At 49.5% G+C, this 17,881-nt stretch overlaps 2 protein-coding genes across 3 annotated transcripts in view; one reads left to right on the top strand and one right to left on the bottom strand.

Moving 5' to 3' along the window:
• Nucleotides 1-17,881, bottom strand: part of LOC140721777 (uncharacterized) — a 455,764-nt gene that overhangs the window by 295,510 nt on the left and 142,373 nt on the right. The window lies entirely within an intron of this gene.
• The window catches only part of LOC140721750 (NACHT, LRR and PYD domains-containing protein 3-like), a 61,544-nt gene that overhangs the window by 700 nt on the left and 42,963 nt on the right, over nucleotides 1-17,881 (top strand). The window contains exons 2-3 of one of the 2 annotated variants that reach the window (XM_073036545.1): nucleotides 10,187-10,279; nucleotides 17,720-17,849. In XM_073036545.1, the coding sequence (XP_072892646.1) occupies nucleotides 17,822-17,849 (28 nt within the window). In that variant the 5' untranslated portion in view covers nucleotides 10,187-10,279; nucleotides 17,720-17,821. The remainder of the gene's footprint in view (nucleotides 1-10,186; nucleotides 10,280-17,719; nucleotides 17,850-17,881) is intronic. The other variant, XM_073036547.1, reaches the window with a different exon arrangement.

Raw genomic sequence — 17,881 nt, 5'->3', positions numbered from 1 at the left:
TGTGAGGTATTCGGATGGGATACGTTTTATGGTGTGTTGATGAAATTTGGTGAGGGGCAAGGGTAGATGCCAAAGTTCTTAATTGATCTAGTGTTGTCATTTTAGAATCATTTCTACAGTAGTGTGTACTATTAATTCAGTACCTGTGTTTTGCTGGAGGACCATCAGGGATTGTTCTTGATCCCTTCTGCCACCTGATTGCATTCCCTGCCCATCCTGTTCAGTCTTGTCCAGACTGTATTCCATCAGCTCAATGATATCTATCAGCAATCTTTCCTCTAACCTTTGTCTTCATTGCGAAGTAGAAGATAGCGCGGTCAAGGGATATGGGGAGAGGGCAGGAACGGGGTACTGATTGTGTATGATCAGCCATGATCACAGTCAATGGCGGTGCTGGCTAGAACAGCCGAATGGCCTACTCCTGCACCTACTGCCTATTGTCATTCACGTTTTACCTCACTGTTTTCCAGGAATTGTGTATTTTTTTGGTTAATTGCGGTTACATTGGTACAGCACGTGGCAAGGTAAACACCGCCATGTCAATTTTAGTTCCACTGTTAAAAAATATTGCAGTGTTAATCTTTGTCATAATAATCTCAATATATTATGCTATGAGCTCCAGTGTTTCCTCTTCCGTTTATTTTTGGTGAGTCACTTCCTCCATTTCCAGGGTAACAGCCAGCCAAAGCTGCAAGAAGAGATGCACATTTTATTGCTCTGTGTTCACCGCCTCTCAGGGTAGAGACAGTGGCCTCGGGAGCAAATGTAACAGAATGATAGTGGGAGGAAAGAATGCTGTGAGTATTGACTGTATGGGATGTGTTACACCAGGGTCAGAAGGAACTGAAAACTGACAAATTGGTGGAGTGGGGTGGCATTAACTCAAATCTGTTGAACAGCTTGGGATGCCCCAAACGTTTTGCAACCAGTTAATATCTGTGCATTCAAGTAGACGAAAAAAAACTAATTTTGCAGGAAATGTAAAGTAAGTAGAAAATACTGGAATTGCTCAGCTGATCGGGCAGGATCTTGGACAGTCCCATTTCTGAAATTGGGTCTTCCACCATTTCTCCTTTCACAGAAGTGTCCTGATGTACTGAGTTCCCAGTGTTTTCTATTTTGTGATTTTTCTTTAAAAGCACTTTGTTCCTGCTACACTGTGAGAAACATGACAGCCAATTGTGCAGGGTGAGATCCCTCACAGCAATGATATAGTGATCAAACGTGCTCGGTTTAGCTGCTGGAGACAAGCTGAAGTGTATCCGCATCCTCTCACAATCTACAGACTGGGGAACCAGCCTGAGCACTGGCCAAGGCAGAGAGTCATTAGGTTCCAGTTCTACCTTAGTCTGTGAATAGGAAATGGTAGGAACACAACAGCAAATCGACAATGCCAGAGCATCCTAGGAGAGTCTGTGTGTGGGTTATAATATTGGGATGGAGTCTCTGAGAATATAGAACTGACAGTGTACACGCTTCAGTCCAGATAGATAACTCTACAAACATCAAAACGTCCGAGAGGAGTCTGTATGTGGGTTATAATACTGGTCTGGTGATTCTGAGGATATGGAACTGAGAGTATACAGGTTGGTAATTCTGCAGCTGGGATCAGAACTTCCTCAGTCTGCAGTGAAGCTGAAGTCTCGGGTGGTTAGACGTTGATTATGGGGAAATCACCAACTACACCACCCAGAGGGACGTCAAGCCTCTCAAGTATTCTGGAGATTTTTGAAGAGGTAACTATGGGGATAGGTGAAGTTGGGCAGTGATGTCTGTATGGACTTTGCTAAAGTCTGTAACAAGATTCCACATGGCAGCTGATCTGGAAGATTAGGACCGGGCTCGATGACAGGAAGCAGAGGGTGATCGTTGAAGATGGATCTAGCGAGTGGAGGCCTGTGATGATTGGAATGTGTGGGTCACAATTGAGACCTTTGTAATTCATTATTCATGCCATTGGTTTGTATATGAATGTACGTAGCATGGTTAGCAAGTTTGACACGATATTCGGGAGTCTGCTTTATATTGCAACAGGTTACTTTGAATTTCAAAGGGACCTTGGGTCTGTTATGGAGATGGACTGAGGAATGACAAATGGTTTTCCATGTGGGCAAGTAAAAGATGGTGCACTTTGGACAGTCAGACCAGAGTGGGACTGGTATAGTGAATGGGAGGGCATGGAGTGTCGTGGAACAGAGTGACCTGGGAGTACAATTGCACAGTTCACTGAAAGTGGACATGCAAGTATAGAGGCTGGAAACAAAGTCTTTAATCATTCTGGCCTTCATCAGTTAGGGCATTGCATTTTGGATTGTGGACAATATATTGTAGTCATATAAATAGCTGGTGTGGCTGCGCAGAGTATTATGTATAGTTGTGTTCACGCTACTGTAGGAAAGATATTATCAATCCAGAGAGGGAGCAGGATGGGGGAAGGAGCCCATTCACATTGGGGAACGGACATGCAGGGCTCGTCTGTGGAAACGTCTGAGTCCACAGTGGTGTCGAGCAGAGAAATTCACCACTTTTCGGGTCAAACACTGGCAGACTGTTGAGCTGCAAGTGGGGCCAATGGTCTGGGCAAAGTGGACTGAAGTGGTGTTGGGGGGCAAGGATGGACCAGTGTTGGGTCTTACTGAATGACAGGATGGGCTGAGTGGCCTGTTCCTTTCTTGTTGTCTGTGTGTTTAAAGAAAAGAATAACCAGACCCTTCTTGGGCCTGCAGGATGTCCCAGTGTGTGTTCTAGGGACCAGTACTTAGAGCTCAGTTGTTCCCAAACTGTGTCAACAATTTGGCTGAGAGACCAAATTCGACATTTCCAAGTCTGCTCTTGGAAAAAAAAAGTATATTTACACATTGTTATTGACACAAAATGTGTATTTTTGATTATTGACAGAGCATACATATTTGTATATTGGTAATGACATAAAACTTGTATTTCTATATTGATAATGATACAGAACTGTATAATTTCTGTTCTGTGAGTTATCTGAATGTACTTGCCTGTGATGCTTCTGCAAATCAGTGTTTCTCTGTACCTGTACCTTCCTGTACATGCACACTTGACAATAAATTCAACAGTACGTGAGACAACTAAGTGAGATTTGATTAGTGATGATCATCTTGGCAGCTCAGTAGGTCAATTATAGAGATAATACACTGTTAAATACAAGACCGTTAACAGTGTCAATTGGCAGAGGGATCTCAGAGACCAAGTTCATCACACCCTGAAAGTGGCTACACAGATTAACAGGGTGGTTAAGAAGGCAATTGGCATGCTTGTCTATTAGTGAAGATATTACATTCAAAATTCAGGAAGTTATGTTGCATAACTTATAAAACACGAGTTAGGCACTTCTAAAGTATTTCATACAGTTCTGGTTGTCTCATTCCAGGAAGGATGTCAATGGCCCTGGAAGGAGTGCAGGAGAGGTTTACCATGATATTGCCTGGATTAGAGGGCATGAGCTATTACGAGAGGTTGGACAAGCTTGGGTTGTTTTCTCCAGAGTGGCGCAGGCCAGGGTGAGATCATTGAGATTCATAAGGTTATGAGACACATAGATAGAGTAGACACAGAATATCCTTTTTACCAGGGGTAGAAATGTCCAATACAAGATGCCATGCATTTATAGTGGGAGTGTAACTTGAACTTGCCTGGGGTGATGCTAGTGGCAGATAGACTGGGGACTTTTAAGAGATATCTAGATCAGCACATGAATGTGAGGAAAATGGAAGGATATGGACATTGTTCTGGCAGAAGAGATTAGTTTAGTTGGCCATTTCATTAATTGAATAGACTGAGCACAACATTGAGGGCCGAAGGGCCTGTTCCTGTGCTGTACTGTTCTATGTTCTGTGTTTCTTGTCAAAAGGTTTCGGGGTAATGGAGGCAAAAGGAGTGAGTGGGAACAACAGGTCAGCTGGAGCCCAATGTGGGAAATGTGAGATCACCCACTTCTGTAGGACAAACCAAAATCCTGAGTGTGTTTAAATTGAGAGGGACTGAGGTGCAGTGGGTAGGGAGGGAGGTCAAAGGTACATTGTATTTATTGTAAGAGTTATTGGGTATAAGAGTGAAAATGACCTTAACAATTATTTTGGTTTGGTTGATATTGTACCTGGGATATGGTGTAAAATCTGGCTCCTCATGCTAACACGGGTTATACAGACCAAAGGACAAACTGCCGGAGGAACTCAGTGGGTCGGGCAGCATCTGTGGAGGGAAATGGACCATCAACATTTCAGGCCGAGACCCTCCCTCTGGACTGAGAGTGGATGGGAAATAGTCAGAGAAAAGAGGTGAGGGGTGGGGATGAGGCAGGAGCTGGTGTGTGAGAGGTGGATACAGGTGAGGGGGGAGGTGAGAAGGTTGAAATAGTGACAGGGAGTGGGAGGTGAGTAGTTGGGGCAACACGGGGCTGCAGAAGATGGATATTAATTCCATAGAGGATGAACAAAGAGGTTAGAGAGTATTTGTTACAGAGAGTGCAATGAAGATTCACCAGACTGATCTCTGGCATGGTGGGGTTGTCATTTGAAGAAAGATCAAATGCAAAAACACCTTTATTTAGAGATTTGAGAACTGAGAGGTGAACACATTGAAATGCACAACATAATTACTGGTTGAACCATGATCCCAGTTTCTGAAAAAGGGGGTGGACTGTCCGAGACTGAGATGAGGGGAAATGACTCCACTTAGAGGGTGGTGAATGTCTGTAAATCCCCACCACAGAGGGCGGTGAAGACTCGGCAATCATCCTCACATAAAAATGAGGTCGACAGATGTGTGGAGACCAAAGGGATCGAGGAAATGAGGATCTGGCAGAAATGTGGCTGAGATGGGAGAGCAGCCGCCATCTTGTTGATGGTTTGAGGGGCTGAATGGCCACCTCCTGCTGTTTCTCACTTGATGTTTCAGATGCTGGAGTCAAGGCAACATGTACAAACAAGCTGGATGAACTCAGCAGGTTGGGCAGCATCTGTGGAAACGAGCAGTCAATGGTTCGGGCCAGAACCCTTCATCAGGACTGAAGAGGGAGTGGGCAGAGGCCCTGTAACGATGGTGGGGGGAGGGTGGGAAGGAGAAGGCTAGTAGATGCCAGGTGAAAAACCAGGAATTGGAAAGATAAATGGGTGGGGGAGGGAAAGCAGGGAAGGGATAGGCAGGAAAGGTGAAGAAGGAATAGGGAATAGCACACTGGGCAGTAGAAGGAGGTGGAACCATGAGGGAGTGATAGGCAGCTGGGTGAGGGGGCAGAGTGAAACTGGGATGGGAATTACTGAAAGTTGGAGAACTCGATGTTCATACCAAGGGGCTGGAGACTACCCAGGCGTTATATGAGGTGTTGCTCCTCCAACCTGAGTTTAGCCTCATCATGGCAGTAGATGAGGCCATGTATTGGCATATCTGAATGGGAATGTGAAGCAGAGTTGAAGTGAGTGGCAACCGGGAGATCCTGTCTGTTGGGGCGGATGGAGCGGAGATGCTCGACGAAGCGGTTTCCCAATCTGTGTCGCCTCTTGCCGATGTAGAGGAGGCCACACTGGGAGCACTGGATGCAATAGATGACCGCAACAGACTCACAAGTGAAGTGTTGCCTCACCTGGAAGGACTGTTTGGGGCCCTGAATGGTGGTAAGAGAGGAGGTGTAGGGACAGGTGTAGCACTTATGCTTGCAGGGATAAGTACCGGGTGGGAGATCTGTGGGGAGGGACGTGTGGACCAGGCAGTCACGGAGGGAACGATCCCTGCAAAAAGCAGAGAAGGGTAGAGAGGGAAAGATGTGCTTAGTGGTGGGGTCCTGTTGAAGGTGGAGGAAGTTGCGGAGGATAATGTGCTGGATCTGGAGGCTGGTGGGGTGGTAGATGAGGACAAGGGGAACACAGTCCCTGTTGTGGTGACGAGAAGATAGGGTGAGGGCCGAAGTGCGGGAAATGGAGAAGGTGTGGGTGAGGGCATCATTGATGTTGGCAGAAGTGAAACTGCGATCCTTAAAGAAAGAGGGCATTTGAGATGTCCTGGAATGGAAAGCCTCATCCTGGGAGCAGATGCGGCGAAGACAGAGGAACTAGGAACAAGGAATAGCATTTTTACATTTGGCAGGGTGGGAAGGGGTATAATCAAGGTAGTTATGGGAGTCATTGGGTTTATAGAAGATGTCAGTGGACAGTCTGTCTCCAGAGATGGAGACCAAGAGATTGAGAAAGGGGAGAGAAGTGTCTGAAATGGACTAAATGAATTTGAGGGCTGGGTGAAAGTTAGAGGCAAAGTAGATGAAATTGATGAGCTCAGCATGGGTGCAGGAAGCAGCACTAATTTAGTTGTCAATGTAGCGAAGGAAAACTTGGGGAGCAGTACCAGTATAGATTTGAAGCATAGACTGTTCCACATAACCCATGAAGAGGGAGGCATAGCTGGGGCCCATGCGAGTGCCCATAGCTGAACCCTTGATCTGAAGAAAGTGGGAAGAGCCAAAAGTGAAGTTATTGTGTGAGTACCAGTTCCACCAACTGGAGGAGTGTGGTGGTGGTGGGAAACTGGTGAGGCCTATTGTCCAGAAAGTAGCGGAGGGCTTTGAGGCCTTCTTGATGAATGGAAGTGCATAAGGATTGGACATCCATAGTGAAAATGAAGCACTCAGGACCGGGGAACTGGAAGTTATTTAAGAGGTGGAGGGCATGGGATGTAAGACTGGAGAGCCCGGAGCCTCTGGCTGTCAAGCAGAGGTCGGCCTAGGACACTTCCCACTGCAACCCACCCTCGATTTACACAAACCCGAGATCAGCCCCTTCCTTACTGCTGCCCGATCAGGAGTACCGCCGGTGACAGCTGGGGTGGGCACCGCGCCTGCGCTTTGCAGGAGGTTCACCACGGCACTATCTGCGGCTGGAGGTCACAAGATCAGAGTGTTTGGCTGCCCGGTTCCTTCACTGTGACACCCCGAACTCCACGTCATTCCATCCAAACCACCCAGGGCGAACTTCAGTGACCAACAAACCATAATTGCTCTCAGTGATCAGCGATATGAATGATTCACTTTGAGAGGAAGGGATACCTACAGTCGACATTGTCAAAGTGTTTAGTTTCCCGGGAGACAAAGACCAGGGATGAGAGGTCTTCTGTTACCTGATGCAATCTGTGTTTATCCTGCTGGCAATTCCAGTTTACATCAATAAAACTGTTGTTTATGAAAATCCTAAACAACAAGACACTGCACCGACTGCAGGCACTCCATCCCAAAGCAGATCACCCTGGACAGTCCTCCCCTCTGATGATGCATTGATCACACTGCACATGCTCACATTCCCGGATGTGCTGTGTTTTCCTTTGTATTCTTTGTTGAATCTGTTTTGGGATCGAAAAAATGCCCCCGGGTGGGGAGCTGGGGGATGATGAAGACATAAATTTCCCATTGGTGAGTATTAAAACCAGTCCTGAGTGAGGAAGTCTGATGCAGTGCAGTGAGTCCCGTTAACTCACTGGAACTGGTGGCCTTTGCCCTGCTTCCTGTACGGAACCTGCTGGAGTCAGTCCGGGTTGTGGGACCCTTCACCCCAAACCGCCTTGGATGAGCTGATGCTCAGCCCTTGTTATTCTGCTCCTCGGGAGGGGTGGGGATGAGGCGGTGATGCTGGGACCACACCCATCTTTTGCCCGTTTGGACAAGGCTGTGAGATCTACATCTGACATGTCCTTTCATTGTGGGTGGGGAATATGTTTCTCCTGACTCCATTCCACTCTTCCAACCTGCCGAATTGCAGCCAAAGTTTCTGGGTATATTACCCATTTTTGTGAGAATTCAGTCTTTTCTATTTTTCTGAGCTACTCAAAAATGTGTACACTTCAATTGAGCCTCCCTCCAGAAGTCCCAGTCTATCTGATATGTCCCCATAATTAAAATGAGGATCAGGTTTATTGTCACGGGAGACCCTCCACCAGTCACAGGATCCTGTGTCCCCCTCTCATTTTACCGCAGATCTGCAGCATCTGCAGGTTTCATTTCAGCCCCGCCACCCCCTGCACTGATGATGTAGCAATCACTTTGTGCATGCTCACTGTTCCTAAACAGGCAGTGGTTTCCTTTCTATTCTGTGTTGGGATAGTCTGCAGGATCGAGATTGGGAGAGGACCCTCGCCCCCTGGGACGGGGAGCTGGGGGAAGCAGCACCAGCAGATGTTGAATTAAATGCAGCACCAGGCAGGGTAAAAGGAGCCATTACAACTTTAATTTCATTATTACAGAATGTTGCCGCGTTACTGTTGCTCATAATGAAACTCACAATACATGATGTAGAGCTTTGTTATTTGCTTCTTCAGCTATCTCTGGTGAGCCACTGTTCAGTAACAGCCCAAGAAGGAGTGCTGCATGTTTTTTTTTGTCTGATCACTACCCCTCAGTGAAAGAGACAAGTGACCTCAGGAGGAGATGTAACAGATTGACAGTGAGGTGGGGAGGTATTGGGGATGGATGTTGTGAACATTGACTGTATGGACTGTATTGGAATGAAGAGAAAAAGAATGAATAAGGGAATTGCATTTCAGCAAAATCTGTTCAGGGCGTCATAAGCATTGTGAAATCAGTTGATGTTTGTGCATTGTTTAAAATAAAAAAGAGAACTTACTGGAAATTCTGGGAACACCTCCAGCCTCCCAGATAACCACATCTGCACCAGGTGTAGCAAACTGCCACTCCTCAGAGAATGTGTTAAGGAACTGGAGCTGCAGCTCGATGTCATTTGCTTTGTACGGGGCGATGAGGAAGTTCAAAGTAAAAATTATCAGAGTATCTTTAAAACCACTATCCCTTCAAAACTATTCAGCAAACTCCAAGACCTGACCTCAATACATCCTTGTGCAATTGGATCCTGGATTTCCACACTTGTCGACCTCAATCAGTTCAGATTGGCAAAAACATTTCCTCCACAATCTCCATCAGCACAGGAGCACCACAGGGATGTGTACTTCACCCCCCGCTCTACTCGCTTTACACCTGTGACTGTGTGGCTAAGTACAGCTCCACCACCATGTATAAGTTTGCTGATGATACCTCTGTTGTGGACTCTATCAAAAGGGGTGGTGAACAGGATACAGGAGGGAGACGGAAAACTTGGCTGAGTGGTGTAATAACAACAACCTCTCATTCAATATCAATACGACCAAAAAACTGATTGTAGAATTCAGGAGAGGGAAGCCAGAGGTCCCTGAGCCAGTACTCATTGGAAAATCAGAGTTGGAGGGGGTCAGTAACTTTAAATTCTTGGGTGTCACTCTCAGAGTTCCTGTCCTGGACCTTTCATATAAATATAATTGCGAAGACAGTACAAGAGTGCCTCTACTTCCTCAGGAGTCTGTGGAGATTTGGTATGTCATCAAAAACGTTGGCAAACCTCTTTAGATGTGTGGTGGAAAGTCTGCTGATTGGCTGCAATACGGAGTGGTCGGAAAACACCAATGCTTTTGAGCAGAAAATCCTTCGAAAGTTAGTGGATTTGGTCCAGTATGTCACGGGTAAAGGTCTCTCAACCATTGAGCACATCTACATAAAATGTTGCCGTAGAAAAGCAACATCCATCATCAAAGATCCTCACCGCCCAGGCAATGCACTTCCCTCACTGCTGCCATCAGGTAGAAGGTACAGGTACCTCAGGACACACACTACCAGGTTCCAGAACAGATACTATCCTACAAACATTATAGATGGTACGGTGAAGATTATCATAGCTTATAGGGGATCTAAATGGGCAGAGGAGTGGTAAATAGATTGCAAAACCAATGCGAGCAGCAACGGTTTCATGTAGAGGTGGTGATTATGTGGAGGGAATTGCCAGAGGAAGTGGATGAGGCAGGCACAACTGTATAATTCCAGAAGCAGTTGGGATGTGTAGATGGAATGAAGAGGCCAGGAGGGAAATTGGGACCATCTCGGTGAGCACTGTGGTCAGCATTGTCTCATTGGGCTGAAACGTCTCTATCTGTGCTCTGTTGCTCTGTAATTCTATCAGTAGATGCACTGGACAGACATACAGACATGGTGTGGGCGTTCATGTTAACAGGGAATGTTTCGTCCCTAAGCCAACAGATGCTCTGATACAGGGGATGGCGATACTGTTATTTGCTGTAATGTTGTTAAGTACTGTAATTGTACTCTCTCTGACTCACTGTCTGCTTGTTTGTAATTCAGGGTATCACCAGCAGGTGGAGCTTTCCTGCTCCGGGACCAAAGTGTAAACAAGACGACGACAAAACAATGCTGTCACAATCAGAATGGACAGAGGTATGATCACTGGGATCATTCTAATTAAACTTCTGTTCTGTTGGCGCACACTAGTACAGGTGAACAAACTTACACAGGTGTTAACTGGGCACAGAAAACTTTCAACAAGCAGTGTCATTGATCCCACTGGTAAAGCGGCCTTGAGTAATTAATCAATCTAACAGTTCCAGCACAGGGACCTGACACCGGTAATGGTCGAATCACTCCACTCACCTGAGTGAGTTTCAAAGCTTCACCTGAGTGAAAGGAGCAGGTGCTCCTGGATCAGGTGTCTGTGAGTGAAACACAGGAATGCAACCGCGGGCTTGTGGGTTGTGTAAAAGTCCAAGGTCAGTTTCTGCTTCACCTCTCGACAGGTATCTCCAACTTTCATTTATAAAATTCAGAACCAGATGGTAGGAGCATTTACAGGAATTCAGAGATTGTGTGATAAACGAGCATTTCAGGATTTGGAAAGGCAGCTATCAACTCTCTCCTGGTTTTCTTGGCTGCTGCGGAAAGGAGATGAGGGGAGTGTACAATGTCCTGTGTATGTTACTAAAAAGGGCTTCTTTGGTTTGTTACGAGTAGGAATGTTTCTTTGTCTGTTAAATGTTTCTCTCGCCATTGTTTCACTTTAGAATGGCTGATATGGTAATTGTATTCATTTGTTAATCAATGGGGAATGTTATTGTGTTTTGTGAGGCTTGGAACTTGGGGGAGGGGTTGCGCGGGCTTGGGGGTGAAGGGAGTCTGGAGAACGCGATTCTCACAGCACCTGCGTGTACGGGAGGTGAGTTGGTGTGTGGCTGGATCTGCTTTTCCCCTGGACATATACCAGCCTGTTGGGTAAGTGTTACATTTGTGGGGTGCTCGCTGGGATTGGATTGTCAGGGGGCTGTGGAATCATGCAGGTAGTGAGCGGAGATGGGCAGAGATAAAATTGTTCGCTGGTGCGGATTTGAAGGTGTACCGGTACAGTACGCATGCGTAGTGAGCGGAGTGGATTTTCGAGTTTCGGGAGACGCGGTAGTGCGGGGGTTAATTTTGGTGAAGGGTATGGGGCAGGTAGAATTGGTAGCTAGACGGTGTGGTAAAGAGATGGAGTCTAGCTGGGTGTTGGTTCGTACGAGTGCTGACGTCAGGACGTTGGAACTGCCGGCGACGGTCAGTGTTCCGGGGGAGGAGGGGCTGTGGGGACTCCACACTCTCTCCGAGGATGAGGCTGAGGAGACATCGGAGGAGGAGCTAGAGCTAGAGGTGAACCCCAGAGAGGTGGCCGGCACTAGTAAAGGGAGGAGGGAGGAGGGAGTCGTGACTAGGCCCCGCCCCCCAGGTAGGGTGGAAGCCTCGGAGCTGGCAGCCGCACTTAACTCCCTGGTGGGAGTGGCCGAGAGGCCACGGCTGAAGCTGGGGGTGTTCTCCGGAGCCAAGCCTACTCCAGACGGGGAGGTGGACTATGAGACCTGGATCGAGCATACATCCTTGATGTTAGAGGAGTGGCCAGGCTCGGAGGAGGAGAAGCGACAGCGATTGGTGGGGAGTTTGAGGGGTTTAGCAGCCAAAACAGTTCGGGAGTTGAAAGCTGGGAAGCCTGGGGCCTCAGTGGAGGAATGTATAGAAGTTTTGGAGGGAGTGTTTGGATTGTCAGGGGAACCCTGGCTGCTTTTAGCAGAGTTCCAACGCCTGGAACAACGGAGAGGGGAAAAGCTCTCCGAGTACATATTTAGGGGGGAGGGGATGCTCTCGGGGCTGCGGCGCCGAGGGGTAGTGAAGGCACCGGACGTGGCTAGCGTGAGGATGAGTCAGTTATTCAGTGGCTCTCTGGAGGAGGACAAGGTAGTGTGGACTATTCGGCAGGCTTATAGGAAAGCCCCGCTCCATCGTTCGGGCAACTGATTAGAGAGGTGCGGGAGGAAGAGAGAGCGTTGGGGCGGAAAAGGGGCGCGGGCCTACGGGAGTGATCCTCAGCGATACAGGAAGTGGTGGCTGGGTGGAGGAATGACAACCCACCGAGGGGTAGAGAATCCCCTCTGCAGGGAAGGGACAGGGGAGGTACCCACTCTCAGGGGCGCCCAGTGCCGTGGGTTGGGAGTGGGAGTCATCCTGGGAGAGGAGGGGCAGCGGGCAGCGTGTGCTGTAACTGTGGGAAAGAGGGGCATTTCAGGCGGGACTGTGGGCGGCCAAGGGTGTGCTATAGCTGTGGAGAGGAGGGACACTTTAGGTGGGATTGTGAGAGACCAGGAGTTCCGCGGAGGACAAGCCCCCCTGCGACTAAAAAGGGGGAGGTGTCGGGAAACTTAGAAGAGGCTCAGTGAGGGAACGGACTGGAGCCTCTGGAGGAACATGTTCCCAGAGATCAGCCAGGGGACCACCGGGTGCCCACGCCTCTATTCCAGATGGGCTGGTAGGACCCCGTGCCAGTATGGGTCTACGGATAGAGGGAGTTTACGCAAAAGCCGTTCTTGATACGGGATCGCATGTGACCTTATTGTACTGGTCTTTCTACAACCAATATCTAAAGCATTTGCCCATAACCCCATTTGACGCCCTGCAGATTTGGGGTGTGAGCGAGGGTGACTACCCATACCATGGGTACCTATCGGTGAGATTGGAGTTCTCGGAGGGCGATGTGGGAGTGTCCGAAGCTGTTGAGACGTTGGTGTTGGTGTGTCCTGACCCGGTGGAAACCGGTGGTGCTGCCCTCCTGGTGGGGACTAATTCCCCCGTTGTGCGACGGCTCCTGGGAGCTTGTAAGGAGAAAGCGGGGGAAGACTTTCTGGAGGCCCTCTCGGTGCATCCAGTGTTTCGAGCAGTGTTCGAAGAAGGGGTTGCCTCCCTAGGACTGGACCCGGAGTGTAAATAGGGACGGTGCGGTGTACGCAGGCGAGGCCCAAGGTGATCCGACCCGGGAAGGTAGCACTAGTGATGGGGACCCCCAGATTCCCAGGAGTGCCGACGGGCGAAGCCCTGTTAGTAGACGCCCCGGGCGATCTTGAAGGGGAGACACGATTTCCGGCGGGGGCGCTGGTGAGGCCCGAAGTGCAGAGACCAGGGGTGGTACATGCGAGGCGTATAGCTATAAGTGTCAGAAACACCACAGCAAGAGAAATCACCTTTAAGAGGGGAATGCCGCTGGCACATCTGTTCCCAGTGACGGTAATGTCTAGCGCACCAGTGAGAACCCCTAACGGGGAGGGATCGGAGTATCGAAGGGAGCTGACCGCTGAAGTCTTTAACTTCAGGGATTCCCCTGTGTCGCAGGAGTGGAAACACAGGCTAGTGGAGAAGATGCTGAAGATGGAAGCTGTTTTTTCTCGGGGCGAGTTTGATGTTGGCTGCTCCAAAAGCACTCGCCACACCATCCGGGTAACGGAGGACACCTCGTTCCGAGAGAGATCCCGGCGGCTGGCTCCGGCAGATGTTGAGGACGTGCGGCAGCACTTGTGCAAGTTGAAGGAGGCCGGAATCATAGCTGAGTCCCGAAGTCCTTATGCGTCCCCAATAGATGTGGCACGGAAGAAGAATGGGCGAGTGCGCAGGTGTGTTGACTACAGGACGTTGAATCGGCGAACTGTCCCTGATCAATATACTGCCCCAAGAGTCGAGGATGCGCTGGCCTGCCTGAGTGGTGCGAAGTGGTTCAGTGTGCTGGATTTAAGAAGTGGGTATTACCAGATCCCGATGAGTGCGGGCGATAAAGAGAAGACCGCTTTTATCTGCCTGCTGGGGTTCTTTCAGTTCAAACGAATGCCCCAAGGCATATCGGGAGCCCCAGCCACTTTCCAGAGGCTCATGAAGAGAACTGTGGGGGATATGAATCTGTTAGAGGTGCTGGTGTACCTGGACGATTTGATAGTGTTTGGATCGACTTTGGAGGAACATGAGGAGAGGCTGTTGAAGGTGTTGGGCCGGCTTAATGAAGAAGGGTTGAAGCTTTCCCTGGACAAATGCCAGTTCTGCAAGTCGTCGGTTAGCTACGTTGGCCATATCATTTCGCGAGAGGGAGTGGCTACTGATCCAACCAAGATAGAGGCCGTGACCACCTGGCCGAGACCCCAGAAAGTGGGTGCACTGCGCTCATTTTTGGGGTTCTGTGGGTATTACCGGCGATTTGTGAAAGGATACACCAAAGTGTATCACACATTGACTCAGCTGTTGTGTGGCTATCCCCCGGTGGGGAAGAAAAGGACGGGGGACCAGAGGCAGGACGCTGGAGGATACTGGAACCCGGCGGAACCTTTTGGCTCGAGATGGGATGATCAATGTGAAGAGGCGTTCCGATCTTTGAAAAGGGCACTGACCCAGGCCCCGGTGTTGGCTTTTGCCGATCCCCAGAAGCCATATGTTCTGCACACGGATGCCAGTCGAGAGGGTCTCGGGGCTGTTCTGTACCAGGAGCATGGCAAAGCATTGAGGCCGGTAGCCTTTGTCAGCCGAAGCTTGTCGCCATCGGAGAGAAACTATCCCACTCACAAGTTGGAGTTCCTGGCGCTGAAGTGGGCGGTGCTGGACAAGTTGAGCGATTACCTGTATGGAGCCAAGTTTGAGGTGCAAACGGATAACAATCCTCTCACTTATATTTTGACTTCGGCAAAGCTGGATGCCACAGGACATCGGTGGCTGGCGGCCTTGTCGGTATATGATTTCAGCCTGAGGTACCGGCCCGGAAGCAAGAATGTCGATGCGGATGCTTTGTCTCGTCGGGAGCCGGGGGAACAGGAGAGGGACAAGGAGTGGGAGAGTGTCCCTGCCCCTGGAGTGAAGGCGATGTGTCAGTTTGCTATCACCGTGAAGGCCGAGGGAAGAGGGAGACTGGAACGAGCCGTGGACCATTTGGGGGTTTTTGATGACGCCATACCCCTAGCTTACTGTGACCTGACCGCACTGCGGACTAAACAGTTGCCGGAACTGAGTCTGGGGGAAGTGGCAGCTGCTCAGCAAAATGACCCGGGCATTGGTATTGTGTGGAGAGCGGTCGAGAGGGGGAATGGGGCGTTGGCTGAGAAGGCGAAACACCCATTTGTGTCCCTGTTGTTGAAGGAGTGGTCTCGGTTGAAGTTAAAGAACCAAATCTTGTACCGGGTAACGGTGCCTCCGGACCAACCCCACTGTTGGCAACTGGTCCTGCCGGAGGAGTATCGGCAGGCTGTACTCCAGGCCCTACATGATGATTCTGGACACTTGGGGGTGGAAAAGACCTATGGATTACTCAAAGACCGGTTCTACTGGCCCCGGATGAGGGGGGAAGTCGAAGAATACTGTAGGGGCTGCAGTCGTTGCATCCGGAGGAAGACCCTGCCCGCGTTGGCGGCTCCACTGTCACACTTGCAGAGTGAGGGACCTCTGGACCTGGTATGTATGGATTTTCTGTCGATTGAGCCTGACACCAGCAACACCGCGAATGTCTTAGTCATCACCGATCATTACACTCGCTATGCTCAGGCATTTCCCACTAAGGATCAGAAGGCGACGACAGTGGCGAAGGTGTTATGGGAGAAGTATTTTGTTCATTACGGCCTTTCCAGGCGAATCCATAGCGATCAGGGGCGGGACTTTGAGTGCCGCCTTATCCATGAATTACTGACTATGCTTGGGGTTGAGAAATCCAGGACTACCCCTTATCACCCACAGGGAGATCCGCAGCCAGAGAGGTTCAACCGGACCCTGTTGGATATGCTCGGGACGCTGGAGATTGGGCAGAAAAGCAGGTGGAGTCGTCATATTGGACAATTGGTTCACTGTTACAATTGTACTCGCAATGATGCTACAGGATATTCGCCCTATTATCTGATGTTCGGGCGGGAAGCGAGGTTGCCCATTGACTTGTGTTTTGGGGGTGAAGTGGGTGAATTACCCGGGAAGTCCCATCTAAAGTATGTGTCCGACATGAAGAGGGAGTTACAGCAGGCGTACGAGTTGGCCGAGGCGGCGGCTACCAAACAGAATCAGAGGAATAAGATGTGGTATGATCGAAAGGTGAAGTTTGTTCAATTATTGCCGGGCGACCGGGTCCTTTTACGGAATTTGGGACTCCCTGGTAAGCACAAGTTGGCAGATCAATGGGCGGCCAGCCCCTATGTAATAGAGAGCCAGATGCCGAACCTGCCAGTTTACCAGGTGAAACCTGAGGATGGGAAAGGGCCTATCAAGGTACTCCATCAGAATCACCTGCTGCCGCTGGGTCAAGCGGTGCAGGTGGATACGGAGCCAGAGTGGGAGGTTACGCCCAGTACAAGGACTCTGCGAGGGCGCAGAGAAAGGGAAGAGCCCGCTGCTGAAGAGCGGGGACGGGTCCCTCGGCCGGAAATGGCTACTGATTCGGAAGAGGACGACTCTGATGAGTGGCCCCTGTTCCCATTCGCTGGTGCTCCAGTACCAGGAGAGGAGGCTCCTGGCCCTTCCCATACTGAATTGGGTGAGAGGAGGGAAGGTCTTGAGGGTCAGCTGGAGAGGCAGCCAACATTGGCGGGAGAGAGGGTGGAGCCCGAGCATGAGCCGGAGAGATCTCAGGTGAGGGAGGACCCCCGTGAGGAAGGGGGTGAGGGTCTGTCAGGAAGACCTGGGGTGTCCGAGACAGTGGGTTCACAGGTGAAGAGGGAGCCCAGTGGGGCAGAAGGGGTATGGAGATCTCAGAGGATTAGGCGCCCCCCCCGAGCGGTTGACATATGTGGTACCAGGAGAACCGAGTGTGATTTCTACTGCTCAGGGTGGTTATGTCACTGCTTTCTGCACCTGGGTTGGGTTTTGTGTGTTGCAAGAAGCTTTGGGGAACTCTAGTAATGCCATGAGGGCATGACATTTGCTGGTGGGGAGAGAATGTACAATGTCCTGTGTATGTTACTAAAAAGGGCTTCTTTGGTTTGTTACGAGTAGGAATGTTTCTTTGTCTGTTAAATGTTTCTCTCGCCGTTGTTTCACTTTTGAATGGCTGATATGGTAATTGTATTAATTTGTTAATCAATGGGGAATGTTATTGTGTTTTGTGAGGCTGGGAACTTGGGGGACGGTTTGCGCGGGCTTGGGGGTGAAGGGAGTCCGGAGGGAGACACCAAGGAAGGAGGAAGTGCGCTCGGACGACCACCGGGGAGTCCGAGGTGGAAGACGTGGAAGTCGGGAGGGCAAGCGACGAGGAGTCGAATGGTTCACTGGATGAGCTCCACCGAGTGCACTAAACTGACTGAACTTTGATAAGTTGGCGCCTTTTGTTTTTTTCTTGTATATATATATATTGTATTGCCTAATACTCTTTTAATCTTAGTAAACTCTTTAAAGTGTATTTCATACCAGTATTTGTTGTGGGTTTGATACTGTTGGCGGGCGCGAGGCATAAACGCGATTCTCACAGCACCTGCGTGTACGGGAGGTGGGTTGGTGTGTGGCTGGATCTGCTTTTCCCCTAGACATATACCAGCCTGTTGGGTAAGTGTTACAGGAGTTTCCGAAATCTGTTTTCTGTAGCCGAGCCGAGAACATTGGCAGCATTGGGAATGGCTGAGGATCAGATGACATCTCATTCTGGATAAATATGCGGTCTGCTTCAGTGTTTTAATACCCGAATCCATGTCTGCGCTGTGTACAAATGGTGAATGTGAGTTCTCAATATTTCCCTATTAAGATCGT

The sequence above is a fragment of the Hemitrygon akajei genome, unplaced genomic scaffold (genome assembly GCF_048418815.1).
Source record: "Hemitrygon akajei unplaced genomic scaffold, sHemAka1.3 Scf000061, whole genome shotgun sequence".
NCBI lineage: Eukaryota > Metazoa > Chordata > Chondrichthyes > Myliobatiformes > Dasyatidae > Hemitrygon > Hemitrygon akajei.
Note: the sequence above shows the minus strand (reverse complement) of the source record. Positions and strands in the feature narration are given on the sequence as shown.